Source organism: Tachyglossus aculeatus, chromosome 1 (genome assembly GCF_015852505.1).
Source record: "Tachyglossus aculeatus isolate mTacAcu1 chromosome 1, mTacAcu1.pri, whole genome shotgun sequence".
NCBI lineage: Eukaryota > Metazoa > Chordata > Mammalia > Monotremata > Tachyglossidae > Tachyglossus > Tachyglossus aculeatus.
Window position 1 is genome coordinate 159,805,658 of NC_052066.1, and position 15,165 is coordinate 159,820,822.

At 43.8% G+C, this 15,165-nt stretch overlaps 1 protein-coding gene and 1 non-coding gene across 4 annotated transcripts in view; one reads left to right on the plus strand and one right to left on the minus strand.

Moving 5' to 3' along the window:
• TTC8 (tetratricopeptide repeat domain 8) overlaps window positions 1–15,165 on the minus strand; it is a 57,088-nt gene that overhangs the window by 20,621 nt on the left and 21,302 nt on the right. For all 3 annotated transcript variants that reach the window (XM_038750779.1, XM_038750777.1, XM_038750778.1), the window contains 4 exons: window positions 14,607–14,727; window positions 8,467–8,530; window positions 8,195–8,354; window positions 7,888–7,977 (listed from right to left, as the gene is read on the minus strand). In XM_038750779.1, coding sequence (XP_038606707.1) covers window positions 7,888–7,977; window positions 8,195–8,354; window positions 8,467–8,530; window positions 14,607–14,727 — 435 coding nt within the window. The remainder of the gene's footprint in view (window positions 1–7,887; window positions 7,978–8,194; window positions 8,355–8,466; window positions 8,531–14,606; window positions 14,728–15,165) is intronic.
• Window positions 8,732–8,867, plus strand: LOC119935134. The gene has a single exon (XR_005453086.1). It is a non-coding gene; the product is annotated as a small nucleolar RNA SNORA7 (small nucleolar RNA).

The window sequence follows — 15,165 nt, forward strand, 5'->3', positions numbered from 1 at the left end:
CAAACATATTAACAAAATAAAATAGAATAGATATGTACAAGTAAAATAAATAAATAAATAGAGTAATAAATACGTACAAACATATATACATATATACAGGTGCTGTGGGGAAGGGAAGGAGGTAAGATGGGGGGATGGAGAGGGGGAGAAGGGGGAGAGGAAGGAGGGGACTCAGTCTGGGAAGGCCTCCTGGAGGAGGTGAGCTCTCAGTAGGGTCTTGAAGGGAGGAAGAGAGCTATCTTGGCGGATGTGGGGAGGGAGGGCATTCCAGGCCAGGGGGAGGACATGGGCCGGGGGTCGACGGCGGGACAGGCGAGAGCGAGGCACGGTGAGGAGATTAGCAGCAGAGGAGCAGAGGGTGCGGGCTGGGCTGTAGAAGGAGAGAAGGGAGGTGAGGTAGGAGGGGGCAAGATGATGGAGAGACTTAAAGCAGAGGGTGAGGAGTTTCTGCCTGATTTCAGTGCCTTGCATGTAATAAACACTTAACAAATACCCCAATTATTATTATTCCCTTTCACACATTAAATGAATCTGCCCCTAGGACCATAAATCAGTGGAAAGAAGCACTCTTCTCTTCTGAGTTATCCTGTCACTCCTAACGCTTATTTCAATCAAAAAGATTCCTTTTCTTCAAGTGGGAAAAGAAGCACTTAGTAAGTAGATGATTGTTTTATGGTATTTGTTAAGCGCTTACTATGTGTCAAACACTGGTCTCAGCGCTGGGGTAGGTGCAAGTTAATTAGGTTGGACACAGTCCCTGCCCTACATAGGGCTCTCAGTCTAAGTAAAGGGAGAACAGGAGAACTGAGGCACAGAGAAATTAAGTGATTTGCCCAAGGTCACCCAACAGGGAAATGCCACAGTGGGATTAGAACCCAGGTCCTCTGACTCCCAGGCCTGTGCTCTTTCCACTAGGCCACACTGATTGTTTTAGGTTTTGTATTGTTGCTCTCTAGCTTGAACAGGCCTGAATTGAGAGCTTTGGACCTCATTATATAGCTAATTAGAAGTGGGTACACCAATTCTTCTTTACAGACAGGGGATTTGAGGTCCCCTTATCCAGCCTTGTGACTCCTTTTGTTGCTGTAGTATGTCACTATTCATCTTTTAATCATGCCAGGCACAGAGGAAGACAGAGTTACGCATTTCTAGTTCCATCTGGTCTGGATTCTCCTTCATGAATTATATTATCATACTCCCTAAATTTGGTTACCTCTAATCATGGTTCTGTTCATAATTCTTAATTTTTATAACAAGATTGACTACGTCATTTTAAAAGCCTTTGATATAAGGGCTCGCTGGTTAGTTGCTTTATCATGACCATTTTTTTTACTTCTGTGGTAGGTTCCCAAGAGTAAATGGAATATGCACAGCAGGTGCTCAATAAATTCATTCATTCATTCAATTGTATATATTGAGTGCTTACTGTGTGCAGAGCACTGTACTAAGCACTTAGAAAGTACAATATAGCAATAGAGACAACCCCTGCCCACAACGAGCTTACAGACTAGAGCCAAGCTCACATGTTGTGGATGATGACGTTAACCTGAGTGGACAGTAGACCTCAGCTGTGGCTACAGGGCCATACCCAACTTTCAAAATTAAAGAAAATAGATCTCAAGAAACCAATATTAAGCTGTCAAAGAAAAACCTTCCAAAGTCTGGGATCAAAAACAAACTGGAAAGATGCAGGACTATATTTCAAAAGTCTTGATAATTATCAATACCCATGGTTTCTAAAGCTAGTTTAAAATGATTGTGATGGTAAACATAATATCCACGTATGACTAGCCTAAGTGAAATAGTCAAGGTATCTGATTTTGAAAGAGATGAAGAGAAGGCATAAGTGTCCAAATTATGTGAGTGTGTGTGTGAAACCCCTTCTGCTTCATGATGGAATTTTTTTTATGACATCTGTTAAGCACTTACTATGTGCCAGGCACTGTACTAAGCACTTGGGTAGATATAGCTAGTCAGGTTGGAACCAGTCCATGTCCCACAAGGGGCTCACAGTCTTAATCCCCATTTTACAGATGAGGTAACTGAGGCATGGAGAAGTTAAGTGACTTGCCCAAGGTCACAGAGCAGACAAGTGGAGGATCTGGGATTAGAACCCAGGTCCTTCTGAGTCCGAGGCCTGTGCTCTATCTACTAGGCAATTCTGTTTCTTTTGTGGAATTTGCACATAATCCCTGGATTTTACCCAATTTAACATTTGAAAGACTCTGGAAGATAAATTTGTTATTTATTCACCCCTCCCTCAACCCTACAGCACTTATGTACGGCTCTGTAATTTATTTATTTATATTAATCAACATCATCAATCGTATTTATTGAGCGCTTACTGTGTGCAGAGCACTGTACTAAGCTCTTGGGAAGTACAAGTTGGCAACATATAGAGACAGTCCCTACCCAACAGTGGGCTCACAGTCTAAAAGGGGGAGACAGAGAACAAAACCAAACATATTAACAAAATAAAATAAATAGAATAGATATGTACAAGTAAAATAAATAAATTAATAAATAGAGTAACAAATATGTACAAACATACATACATATATATAGGTGCTGTGGGGAAGGGAAGGAGGTAAGATGGTGGGGATGGAGAGGGGGATGAGGGGGAGAGGAAAGAAGGGGCTCAGTCTGGGAAGGCCTCCTGGAGGAGGTGAGCTCTCAGTAGGGCCTTGAAGGGAGGAAGAGAGCTAGCTTGGCGGATGGGCAGAGGGAGGGCATTCCAGGCCCGGGGGATGACGTGGGCCGGCGGTCGATGGCGGGACAGGCGAGAACGAGGTACGGTGAGGAGATTAGCGACAGAGGAGCGGAGGGTGCGGGGTGGGTTGTAGAAGGAGAGAAGGGAGGTGAGGTAGGAGGGGGCGAGGTGATGGAGAGCCTTGAAGCCGAGGGTGAGGAGTTTCTGTCTGATGCGCAGATTGATTGGTAGCCACTGGAGATTTTTGAGGAGGGGAGTAACATGCCCAGAGCGTTTCTGGACAAAGACAATCCGGGCAGCAGCATGAAGTATGGATTGAAGTGGGGAGAGACACGAGGATGGGAGATCAGAGAGAAGGCTGATGCAGTAGTCCAGACGGGATAGGATGAGAGCTTGAACGAGAAGGGTAGCGGTGTGGATGGAGAGGAAAGGGCGGATCTTGGAAATGTTGCGGAGCTGACACCGGCAGGTTTTGGTGACGGCTTGGATGTGAGGGGTGAATGAGAGAGCTGAGTCGAGGATGACACCAAGGTTGCGGGCTTGTGAGACGGGAAGGATGGTAGTGCCGTCAACAGAGATGGGAAAGTCAGGGAGAGGGCAGGGTTTGGGAGGGAAGACAAGGAGTTCAGTCTTGGACATGTTGAGTTTTAGGTGGCGGGCAGACAACCAGATGGAAATGTCCTGAAGGCAGGAGGAGATGCGAGCCTGGAGAGAGGGGGAGAGAGCGGAGGAGAGATGTAGATCTGGGTGTCATCAGCGCAGAGATGATAGTTGAAGCCGTGGGAGCGAATGAGGTCACCAAGGGAGTGCGTGTAGATCGAGAACAGAAGGGGATCAAGCACTGAACCTTGGGGAACCCCCACAGTAAGGGGATGGGAGGGGGAGGAGATATTAATGTTTGTCTCCCCCTCTAGACTGTAAACTCACTGTGGGCAGGAAACATACCTACCAACTCTGTCATACTGTAATGCTCTGCACTTAGTAAGGGCTCCACAAATACGATTCATCGACTGATAAAGCTTACATATTTTAACTATTCAAAAGTGACCATTTTTTTGCATTTAAACATACAGATTTTATATACAAAATAAATATATAAACATACACATTTAAAAGAATCTAGATAAATATGAATAATCAGATTAAGAACTTTTAGACATCCAAAGGGTCTTGCTTCCTGTGGCCATAATTTTCAAGGGTTTCACTGAACTTTTTCAACAAGGAAATTAAACAAGCATTTTATCTTGAGAGGATTAGTCAGTGGTTTCTATATCCAGAAGAGGTTTAATAAAACCCTGGTGATTGGTTTTTGGGTCCTAAGGGCCAAGGGATCACTAAATTTAAGTACTGTAAGAGAATTAAGTGCCCAGAGAGGGCATGACAGCACTCTACCAGATGCTACTGAGAAAAACAAACACTCTTATAAATGACTCCTCCACACATAAATGACTTTACTTACAGGGTGAAATTAATCTGAATGAACAGACCTCAGATGGGGCTATAAAGCAAATGTTGCTGCCAAAATTGAAAAGGAAAATACCTCTCAAGAAACAGACATTACACATGTTGTGAAAAAAAAAGCTTCAGAGTATGGGCTCAAAAACCAATTATGGTTTTAATGACTTTATCGCTCTTAGATAATGGAGCTGTACCCAAAATGTGATTTCAAGTATAGAGTTCATGATATCTGGCTTGCTGAGACTGCTGGTTAGTCCAAAATTCCCATTAACTAAAAGTCAGGGCTGCCTTGGAACCACTCTCAGATGAACAGAATATCCCACTGCCTGCAAAGCCAGACTGCCCAGAGCAGCCCAGCCTGACCTAGGGAAAATGAATTTAGCTTGACCTCATTAGCCCCCCTCCCTCCCAGCAGGGAAGGCTCTGATCTTCTCCCCTTCAGAGGACCAATACAATTGGTTACTAAAGCTTTTCGGTGTGCAAACTGCCAGATAAAGAGCTTTTACCCTAATCCCTCAGCCTGAAAAATATGTTTATATTAATATATCCTCTCAGAGGTTTGCTGACCAGGAAGTACAAGTGACTGCAGGTGGGAAGTGGCTGAAATTAAGATGACATGAAAACCACCATGTGTGAGGGCAATATCGGCTTCAATTCATGACAACAAATAATATCTCTAGCACTTCCCTAAAACATGGCTATTCGTTGGAAGATATGCATCTCTTATAGCAATAATAATAATAATAATAATTTAGAATTATGGTACTTGTTAAGTACATAATATATGCCAAGAACTGTTGGTTGGACACAGTCCCAGTCCCACATGGGGCTCACAGTCTTAATCCCTATTTTACAGATGAGGTAACTGAAAGTGACTTGCCCAAAGTCACACAGCAGACATTTGGCAGGATTGGAACCCAGGTCCTTCTGATTCCCAGGCCTGTGCTCTATCCATTAAAAGCTGCTTTAGCAGAAAATAAATTCTTGTAAGTTCCTCCTTTAGACTGTAAGCTCTCTGTGGGCAGGAAACAGGTCAACCAAATATGTTTTATTCTCCCAAGTGCTTAATATGGGAATCAGCACACAGTGAGTACTCAAAAGACACTACTGACTGACTGAACAAGGAAATAGAAGGCAATTGCCTGAGAATGTGCAGCAATTGATACATGCCTTTCTGTCACTCTCAATATAAAGACAGGACTTAGTTTTAGCCCCTTTAGTTGCTTGCCTCTTCCTGTGCTGGGCTGCCTTCTTTTTACTGAAGCACATGGGACTGACAGTTTCAGAATTAGGCTGCACTTCTTAACAACTTGGCTTTTTAGATAGTTTTCTTCACTGGAACACAGCTTTGAAATTCAAATCCAAGCCATTGCCTTGGATGTAAGCCAAGCTTATAATTCTGAAGCACCATAACAGAGGGAATTACCTGCATATTTTCACACCTAGCAAAGCAGTGCTTAATTTGGAAACTTCAAAGTGAGGTGCAATTGAGACATATCCTTTTGGTTCTTTAAAAATGCTCAATAGGCTATGATTTTTCTTCCTTTCCCTTGCTCATTCCAAAAACTCAAAGCTTGTCAAAGTCCCCCATAGTTTAGCAAACTCCAATATCTCTCAGATACAAGGAAGCATTGTGGCCCGGTAGAAAGAACACAGGACTGGGAGATGGAGGACCTGGGTTCTAATCTCTGCTCCGCCACTTACCTATTATGTGACCACAGGTGAGTCACTTAAATTCTTTGTGCCTCAGCTCCCTCATCTGCAAAACAGGGATTCAAAGCCTGTTCTCCCTCCTATATAAGCAGTGAGCCCCATGAGGGACCTGATTTTTATCTTGTATCAACCCCAGCACTTAGTACATACTTGGCATATAGTAAGTGCTTAATACATACTACAATTATTATTAAATAAGCAAAGAATATTCCTTCCCTTTCTCTCAGAATGGCCTAGCTAATTTCTCACTTCTGATATGGAGCTAGTGAGAGGAAGGGAGGGAGCAAAAAAGATAGGGCATTACATTTGTGTGACAGAGAGAGTGAAAATCATTTAAAAAAATCAAAACATTAAAGTGGCCTAGGGTTTGGTGGGAACTGGAGAAGAGAGAGGACTGAAGTAGCTCCAGGGGGATTAGTGTGGGCAGGGAACATTAGGTGAGAAATGATGATTAGGTCAATTAAGTTATTTGAGGAAATGGAGTAGGTAGGACCAAACCAGAATAATTTTTATTTTATGCAAACTATTAAAATTTGAAGATAGTTTCCATATGCATACAACATGGTTTTCAGCGTATTCCTTCAAAAATTTACTTGGACTAAATAGGCTGAATTTCCCTGCGCAGTTTACCCAGATTTCGTTGTCTCCACCTGTCACAGTGTCACAACTACTGATTTACAATTCTGAGTTTATGTACCGTGAGCCCAGAACCTACACTTCAATCTGAAAATTTTGATTTTTATTTGTAAAAAACAGCATATGATGTGGAGAATAACGGTCCTTTAGACACGGATAATTTGCTGTGTTTGCTTTTCAAATGCTAACAAAGCTATTTTCAGTCTCAAAACAACACCCAAAAAAGATGATTATTATTGTGGTATTTGTTAAGAACTTACTATATATCAGGCACTGTTTTAAGTGCTGGTGTAGATATATATTCATCAGGTCAGACAGTCCCTGTCCCACATGGGGTGCATAGTCTAAGTAGGAAAGAACAGGAGTTGAGTCCCCATTTAACACATGAAGGAACTGAGGCCGAGGGAAGTTAAGTGACTTGACCAAGATCACGCAGCAGGCTAGTGGTAGCACTGGAATTAGATCAAAAGAGATATGATTATAAAATGGGGTGGAGATTTTCCATTCCAATTTGCTTCATTGTCCCTTTAAGGGTACAGTTTGTGCCTGCCTACTTTACGTATTGAACTCTCCCAACTGCTTAGTACAGTGCTCTACAGTACAGAGCACTATAAGTGCTCAATAAACAAATCACTGATTGATTGATGGGCATGCCGTGTCAAACCAGACAAATCAAAGGCAATTTTAAGGAACAATAAGAAAATATGATTGTAAAAGACACTTTTTCATAATCTTTGGGGCTTGTGATTTAGAAGAGTAGGTTCCATTCTGGATACATTGTTAATAGAATGCAAGCTTATTATGCCATAATTTGTGCATTTGAAAATCAGATCAGTAAACCTGGTCCTTGGGAATGCCCTGATCAGTAGGAGGCTCAAAAATGGGTAGGAAGTAGGAAAAACCTAGATGGTAGCTTCCCTCGTTGCTTGCCTCTTCACCCAGTCTCTCCATCCCAAGAGAGGTGGCTATTGAGCAGAAAATTTGAGGTTTGAACAAAGATCCCTTTGATGGTAAAAAATTAATTTAGCACTTTAACAACATGAGAAACAGCTTGGCCTAGTGGATAAAGTTTGGGCCTGGGAGTAAGAAGGACCTGCATTCTAATCCCAGCTCTGCTGCTTGCCTGAGCGACCTTGGGCAAGTCACTTAACTTTTCTGTGCCTCAGTTATCTCATCTGAAAAATGGGGATTAATACTGTGAGCCCCATGTGGGACATGGACTGTGCCCAACCTAATTAGCTTGTATCTACCCCATTGCTTAGTACAGTGCCTGCCACATAGTAAGTGCTCTAACAAATACCATTAAAAAAAAACTCATCATATTCTAAAATATGATTAGGCTGGACTATAAAAACAAAATATTCACTTACCTTTGCCAATTTAGGTTTTTGGGCATATTTTGCTAAATTCAACCTAGACAAATTTATGAAAGGTCCATCAGGGTGAGTGAGCATAGAGGCCTGTTGGGAAAAAAAAAGACAGGATAAATCTTAAACCTTTATTTAAACATACACCTAAATTTTAGTGCATATTGTGTGGGGGGGGTGGTGGGGGAGAAGGACCAGTGGCAGAATATTAAAATAAGAATCATCTTCAGAGTCCCCCAAAGATTCAAATATGAGATCTTTCCCAGAAGGATATGAGAGCTTATCGTGAAATAGAGTGAAGAGCATTTACCGTTCCCAGTCTGACATATCTTCCTGATGCGCTGGTCACAGGGCGAGCGGTATGCGCAGTTCTGGGTGTCCTGATGGCTTGTTCCATAGTGCCTGGTCGCCCAGTCTGGGTGCTGGGTCGAACAAAACCAGTAATAGGCCTGCCTGCTTGGGTTATTGGCCTGGGGAAGCCAAAAATTTGAGAGCAAAATAAAACAGAGAAGCACAACATGGGAGGCAAGAACAGAAAGTCACAGCTTACTGCATTTGTTCCCTTATTCTTGGTTAATGTACCTGACAGCTGGACTAGGACCCCCTATCTGACTAGTTCCAGGCAGCTTTAAAGAAGTTCCAGGACCTACAAAATAAAGGGAAAGGAAAAATGTATTTTTTTTAAAAAAAGAGTTCTAAATTCTTACTTGTAATTATTTTCTGAATGTCCCAGGCACAGATATACTAACATTATTTGTCTAAATTGCAGGAATAAAAACGAATTATGCAGTTGGAAAATGCAACAGTAAATCACAGTTAAATTTTCTTATTATTACTATTATTATTATCCCCCGCAGGATCGTACCTGGAGAGTTTACAGTATTCTACCAGTCTCGGCTACAGAAGTGAAAGTCAAGCAGTCATACCCATTCCATTCTTAGCTTGGGCAGTGGCTAGTAAGTGGAAGGCAATCTGCTACAAGTCAAAACTCACCTCTGCTAGGCAGCAGCAGCATGGGAGACAGTCGAGGGTGGAGAGTCAAGTTTATGGTGCAGAAGAAGGCAATGGTAAGCCACTTCCGTATTTTTACCAAGAAAACTCTACGGATACACTTCCAGGACAATTGCAGATGGAGGTGGGACGTTCTGGGAGAGATATGCCCATGGAATCGCTATAGGTCGGAGATGACTTGACAGCATAAGACAAGGCAATCATTATTATATTTGTTAAGTGCTTACTATGTGTCAAGCCCTATTCTAAGCACTAGGGTAGAAAAAAGTTAATCAGGTTGGGCACAGTCCCTGTCTCACATAAGGCTCACAATCTAAACAGGAAGGAGTAGTATTTAATCCTCATTTTACAGTTGAGGAAACTGAGTAACAGAGAAGTTAAGTAACTTGCCCAAGGTCACACAGCAAGCAAGCGTCAGTCAGGATTAGAACCCAGGTCCTATGACTGTCAGGCCCGTGCTCTTTCTACTAGGCTTGGCTGCTTCTCCAACAATAATAATAATAATCAAAACTCTGCTCCTAAGGGAACAGTATTAGACAAGTTAAAACAAAATGCAATTATGTTTTAATTCTTCAATTGGAAATTACATAGTATGTATTTTTGTTACTATAAACAGCAGACCAATATTGCTGCATTGCAGTTACGTAACAAATACAAACTCGAGGCAATCAAGCCTTTTGTGGGAACCGAAGATTATTCCTCTGTGGCTCTTAGTTCCTCAACCCATCTTACTGGGAAACAGCATCTCTGATGCCACACTTGCCATAGAAGGCAAGTGTAATGGCTTTGTAATGGCTGCTCTCAATCCCTCACCCCATCTTTCTTGATGGCCGGGGATCCAGATGCCAATATCCCATAAATTGAGAGACAGAATAAACAAGCTAAAAGTGCTTTTGGGTGTAAAGCCTTTAAAACATATTTGGACATCTGGGAGTGTGGCACATCTCCTTCAGGGGGCCTTCCCTGAATAAGCCCTCCTTTCCTCTTCTCCCACGCCTTTCTACGTCACCCTGACTTGCTCCCTTTATTCATCCCCCCAACCCCCTGCAGCCCCACAGCACTTTATACATATCTGTAATTTATTTATTTATATTAATGTCTGTCTCCCCCTCTAGACTGTAAGCTCATCGTGGGCAGGGGATATGCCTGTTTGTTATACTGTATTCTCCCAAGCGCTTAGTACCCTGTTCTGCACACAGTAAGTGCTCAATAAATATGACTGCCTGACTGACTGACTGGCAGTCACACTGAGCTAGCGGTAGAATGGTGTCATTGCCCTGAGAGCTGCTGCCACAGCCACTGCTGCAGCCTCATCTAACCAATCATTCATATTTATTAAGCACTTACTGTGTGCAAAGCACTGTACTAAGTGTTTGACAGCTTGGCATTGTGGATAGAGCATGGGCCTGGGAGTAAGAAGGTCATGGGTTCTAATCCCAGCTCTGCCACTTGTCTGCTTGTGACCTTGGGTAGGTCACTTAACTTCTCTGGGCCTTAGTTACCTCATCTGTAAAAAATGGCAAGGCTGTGAGCCCCTCGTGGGACAGGGACTATGTGCAACCCGATTTGCTTGTATCTCCCCCAGCGCTTAGTATAGTGCCTGGCACATGGTAAGCACTTAATAAATACCACGATCATTATTACAATCCAACAGAGTTGGCGGACATGTTCCCTGCTCATAATGAGCTTACACCTAAAGCGGCTGGTTTCTGGTGGCCAATGTTGCCAACTGCTGAGAATGATTTCTACCAGCACAGTTTGTCACAATGTGAGCCCAGCCAGGTTTTCCCATGTGTGCAGCCATCCCCTCCCTCCTCCCACTCCTCTCAACACCTGCTATTTGCCACTTTTGGTCTGTCAGTAAGAAAAAAAAAAAAAAAAAAGGCTTGAAAGTCAGGAACTTGTATTCATGCTGTTTGTGAAATTTGTTCTCAGCTGTTGGCAACCCTACTGAGGATCCTACTGCCTACTCTCTCAGCTCTGCCCACTTGAACTTGGAGTTTGGTATGAAACTGCATATGCTCCGTTCACCTTCTTCATCTCTTCTCAGCTGTGGAGTCAGTGGCAATTGACGAAAGGCTGACAGAGGGATGAGTATAACCTTAGTGCAGTGCCTGGCACATAGTAAGGGCTTAACAAATGTCATAATTATTAATAATAAGTTGGATTCTATCCCCTGTGGAGAGGAGAGTCTCTCTTAATGAAGAAGAAATAGTCATCTGCTCTGTTCCACAGAAGTTAAGAGCTAGACTGTTAAGCTATATTCTGGAAGTGGTCATTCCCTCAACGGCACACAACCCCATTTGGGTGGCCATCACTAGTCTACACCTTTCTAATACCATATCAATGCATTCCAAAGAGTGGCACTGGTGGGTGGAATGCTTTGCTTATGGAGTAACTCTTTACTTTAATCAGTCAATCAATCAATGATATTTATTGAGTGCTTAGTATGTGCAGAGCGCTCTACTGAGCACTTGGGAAAGCACAAGAGAAGCATCGTGGCTCAGTGGAAAGAGCACGGGCTTTGGAGTCAGGGGTCATGGGTTCAAATCCCAGCTCTGCCAATTGTTAGCTGTGTGACTTTGGGCAAGTAACTTAACTTCTCTGGGCCTCAGTTCCCTCATCTGTAAAGTGGGGATTAAGACTATAAACCCCACGTGGGGCAATCTGATTACCTTGTATCCTCCCCAGCGCTTAGAACAGTGTTTTGCACTTAATAAGTGCTTAACAAATGCCATCATTATTATTATTATTATTACAATAAAACAGAATTAGCAGACACAGTCCTTTCCCATAATGACCTTTAGCAGGCTTATGCCTATGGAAAAATAAAGGTTGGAGAGCATTATCGTTAACCCTGACAACCTTAACCAACCCTCCTAAGTCACAATTCTCTGCTCTACTCTCCATTTGAAATCAATCATAATTATTGAACAATTACTGTGTGCAGAGCACTGTACTAAGAGCTTGGGAGAGTACAACCTGCCAACCTCGTTCACTTCAAGTTTATCCTTTCCTGCCCTAACTCAGCCCTCTCCTCTGTCAGACAAAACTATTTCTCCTCCCTTATTGACACCCATGCCCATCATCCCCGTCAGCTCTTCCGTACATTCAACTCCCTTCTCAGGCCCCCGGTTCCTCCCCCTCCTCCTTCCCTCACCACCAACGATCTGGCCTCCTACTTCATTAATGAAATTAAGTCCATCAGGTCTGACCTCCCCAAAGTCACTCCCCCAGCCTTTTCCAACCCCCCGGCTCTCAACGCTCTCAGCTACTCTCCCATCCTTCCCAGCAGTATCCTCAGAGGAGCTAGCCTCCCTCCTCTCAAGTGCTACTCTGGCCACCTGTGCTTCTGACCCCATTCCCTCTCATCTCTTGAAATCTCTCGCTCCGTCCCTTCTCCCCTCCTTAACTTCCATCTTCAACCGCTCACTCTCCACTGGTTCCTTCCCCTCTGCCTTCAAACATGCCCATGTCTCTCCCATCCTAAAAAAACCCTCTCTTGACCCCACCTCACCTTCTAGTTATCGCCCCATCTCCCTCCTACCATTCCTTTCCAAACTCCTTGAACGAGTCATCTACACGCACTGCCTCGAATTCCTCAACACCAACTCTCTCCTCGACCCCCTCCAATCTGGCTTCCGTCCCCTACATTCCACAGAAACCGCCCTCTCAAAGGTCACCAATGACCTCCTGCTTGCCAAATCCAACGGCTCATACCCTATCCTAATCCTCCTCGACCTCTCAGCTGCCTTCGACACTGTGGACCACCCCCTTCTCCTCAACACGCTATCCAACCTTGGCTTCACAGACTCCGTCCTCTCCTGGTTCTCCTCTTATCTCTCCGGTCGTTCATTCTCAGTCTGTTTTGCAGGCTCCTCCTCCCCCTCCCATCCCCTTACTGTAGGGGTTCCTCAAGGTTCAGTTCTTGGTCCCCTTCTGTTCTTGATCTACACTCACTCCCTTGGTGACCTCATTCGCTCAACTATCATCTCTACGCTGATGACACTCAAATCTACATCTCTGCCCCTGCTCTCTCCCCCTCCCTCCAGGCTTGCATCTCCTCCTGCCTTCAGGACATCTCCATCTGGATGTCTGCCCGCTACCTAAAACTCAACATGTCCAAGACTGAACTCCTTGTCTTCCCTCCCAAACCCTGCCCTCTCCCTGACTTTCCCATCACTGTTGACGGCACTACCATCCTTCCCGTCTCACAAGCCCGCAACCTTGGTGTCATGCTCGACTCCGCTCTCTCATTCACCCCTTATATCCAAGCCGTCACCAAAACCTGCCAGTCTCACCTCCGCAACATTGCCAAGATCCGCCCTTTCCTCTCCATCCAAACAGCTACCCTGCTCATTCAAGCTCTCATCCTATCCCGTCTGGATTACTGTATCAGCCTCCTCTCTGATCTCCCATTGTCCTGTCTCTCCCCACTTCAATCCATACTTCACGCCGCTGCCCGGATTGTCTTTGTCCAGAAACGCTCTGGGCATGTTACTCCCCTCCTCAAAAATCTCCAGTGGCTACCAATCAACCTACGCATCAGGCAGAAACTCCTCACCCTCGGCTTCAAGGCTCTCCATCACCTCTCCCCCTCCTACCTCACCTCCCTTCTCTCCTTCTACAGCCCAGCCCGCACCCTCGGCTCCTCTGCCGCTAATCTCCTCACCATACCTCGTTCTCGCCTGTCCCGCCGTCGACCCCTGGCCCATGTCAATCCCCTGGCCTGGAATGCCCTCCCTCCCCACATCCACCAAGCTAGCTCTCTTCCTCCCTTCAATGCCCTACAGAGAGCTCACCTCCTCCAGGAGGCCTTCCCAGACTGAGCCCCCTCCTTCCTCTCCCCCTCTCCCCCTCTCCATCCCCGCGCCTTACCTCCTTCCCCTCCCCACAGCACCCGTATATATGTATATGTTTGTACGTATTTATTACTCTATTTATTTTACTTGTACATATTCTACTTATTTTATTTTGTTATTATGTTTTGTTTTGTTCTCTGTCTCCCCCTTCTAGTTTGTGAGCCCACTGTTGGGTAGGGACCATCTCTATAAGTTGCCAACTTGTACTACCCAAGCACTTAGTAAAGTGCTCTGTACACAGTAAGTGCTCAATAAATACGATTGAATGAATGAACGAATGAATACAACAAAACAGAATTGGTAGACATGTTCCCTGGTCAGAAGGAGCTCACAGTCAGATGGGGAGACAGATGGGAGACAGACATTAAAATAATATTGCTAAGTACTGATATGTTCTAATTCCAGCTCTGCCACTTGCCTGCTGTGTGACCTTGGGCAAGTCACTTAATTTCTCTGTGCCTCAGTGTTCTCATCTTTAAAATGAGGATTCAATAACTGTTCTCCCTCCTGTTTAGACTGTGAACCCCAATTGGGACAGGGACTGTGTCCGACCTGATAAACTGTGTCAACCCCAGTGCTTGGAATAGTGCTTGACACATGGTAAGTGCTTAATACCATTATTATTATTAGCTCAATTTTTCAGTTAGGGAAAGCGAGGCACAAAATGGGCCTCAATTTTTCAATGACAGAGTCAGTTTTATTACCAAAGATTTTCCACTAGATCAACCGCCTTCCTTGACAGACCTTCCTTGCATGGTTGAAGGAATTTTTCATGGAATTATGTTTTTGTTTTCTGGTCATTTTTATCATATTCTTTATATTTTGAATATTTAAAGGATCAGTACTTACGTGCAACTTGAGCAATAGCATTCTCATCCAGTATCATTTCTGCTATTCCCTCTTGATCCACATCTATTTCATCCACATACACCATTTCTGTCAGAGCACGTGTTTTCAAAATCCATGCTGCCTACATCACAGACAAAGCAAATAGTACACCTGTCACACAACTCTGGCAAATAAGTAAGGCTTTGGGAAAGATGGTTTTTTTAATAACCTTATTTTTAGATTTTGATTAGCATGTTGTAATTTAACTCAGTTTTCCAATTACTCATGGATTTACACTTCTGGAGACTGATTTACTCAAAAAATAAAATGGGGATTAAGATAGTGAGCCCAATGTGGGACATGGACTGTGTCCAACTGATTACTTTGTATCTCCCCTGAACAGTGCCTGGCACAAAGTAAAGCACTTAACAAATACAATAAAAAAATACAATTCAGAGATAAATTGAAAACACAAATATAAAACAGCCAGCTAAACTTTAGTCCAAAGCAGTTAATGTGTTCTAATAAGGGACAGGGCAAATAGTTCATTAAACAACAGGATAGCGGGGTACACTATCTA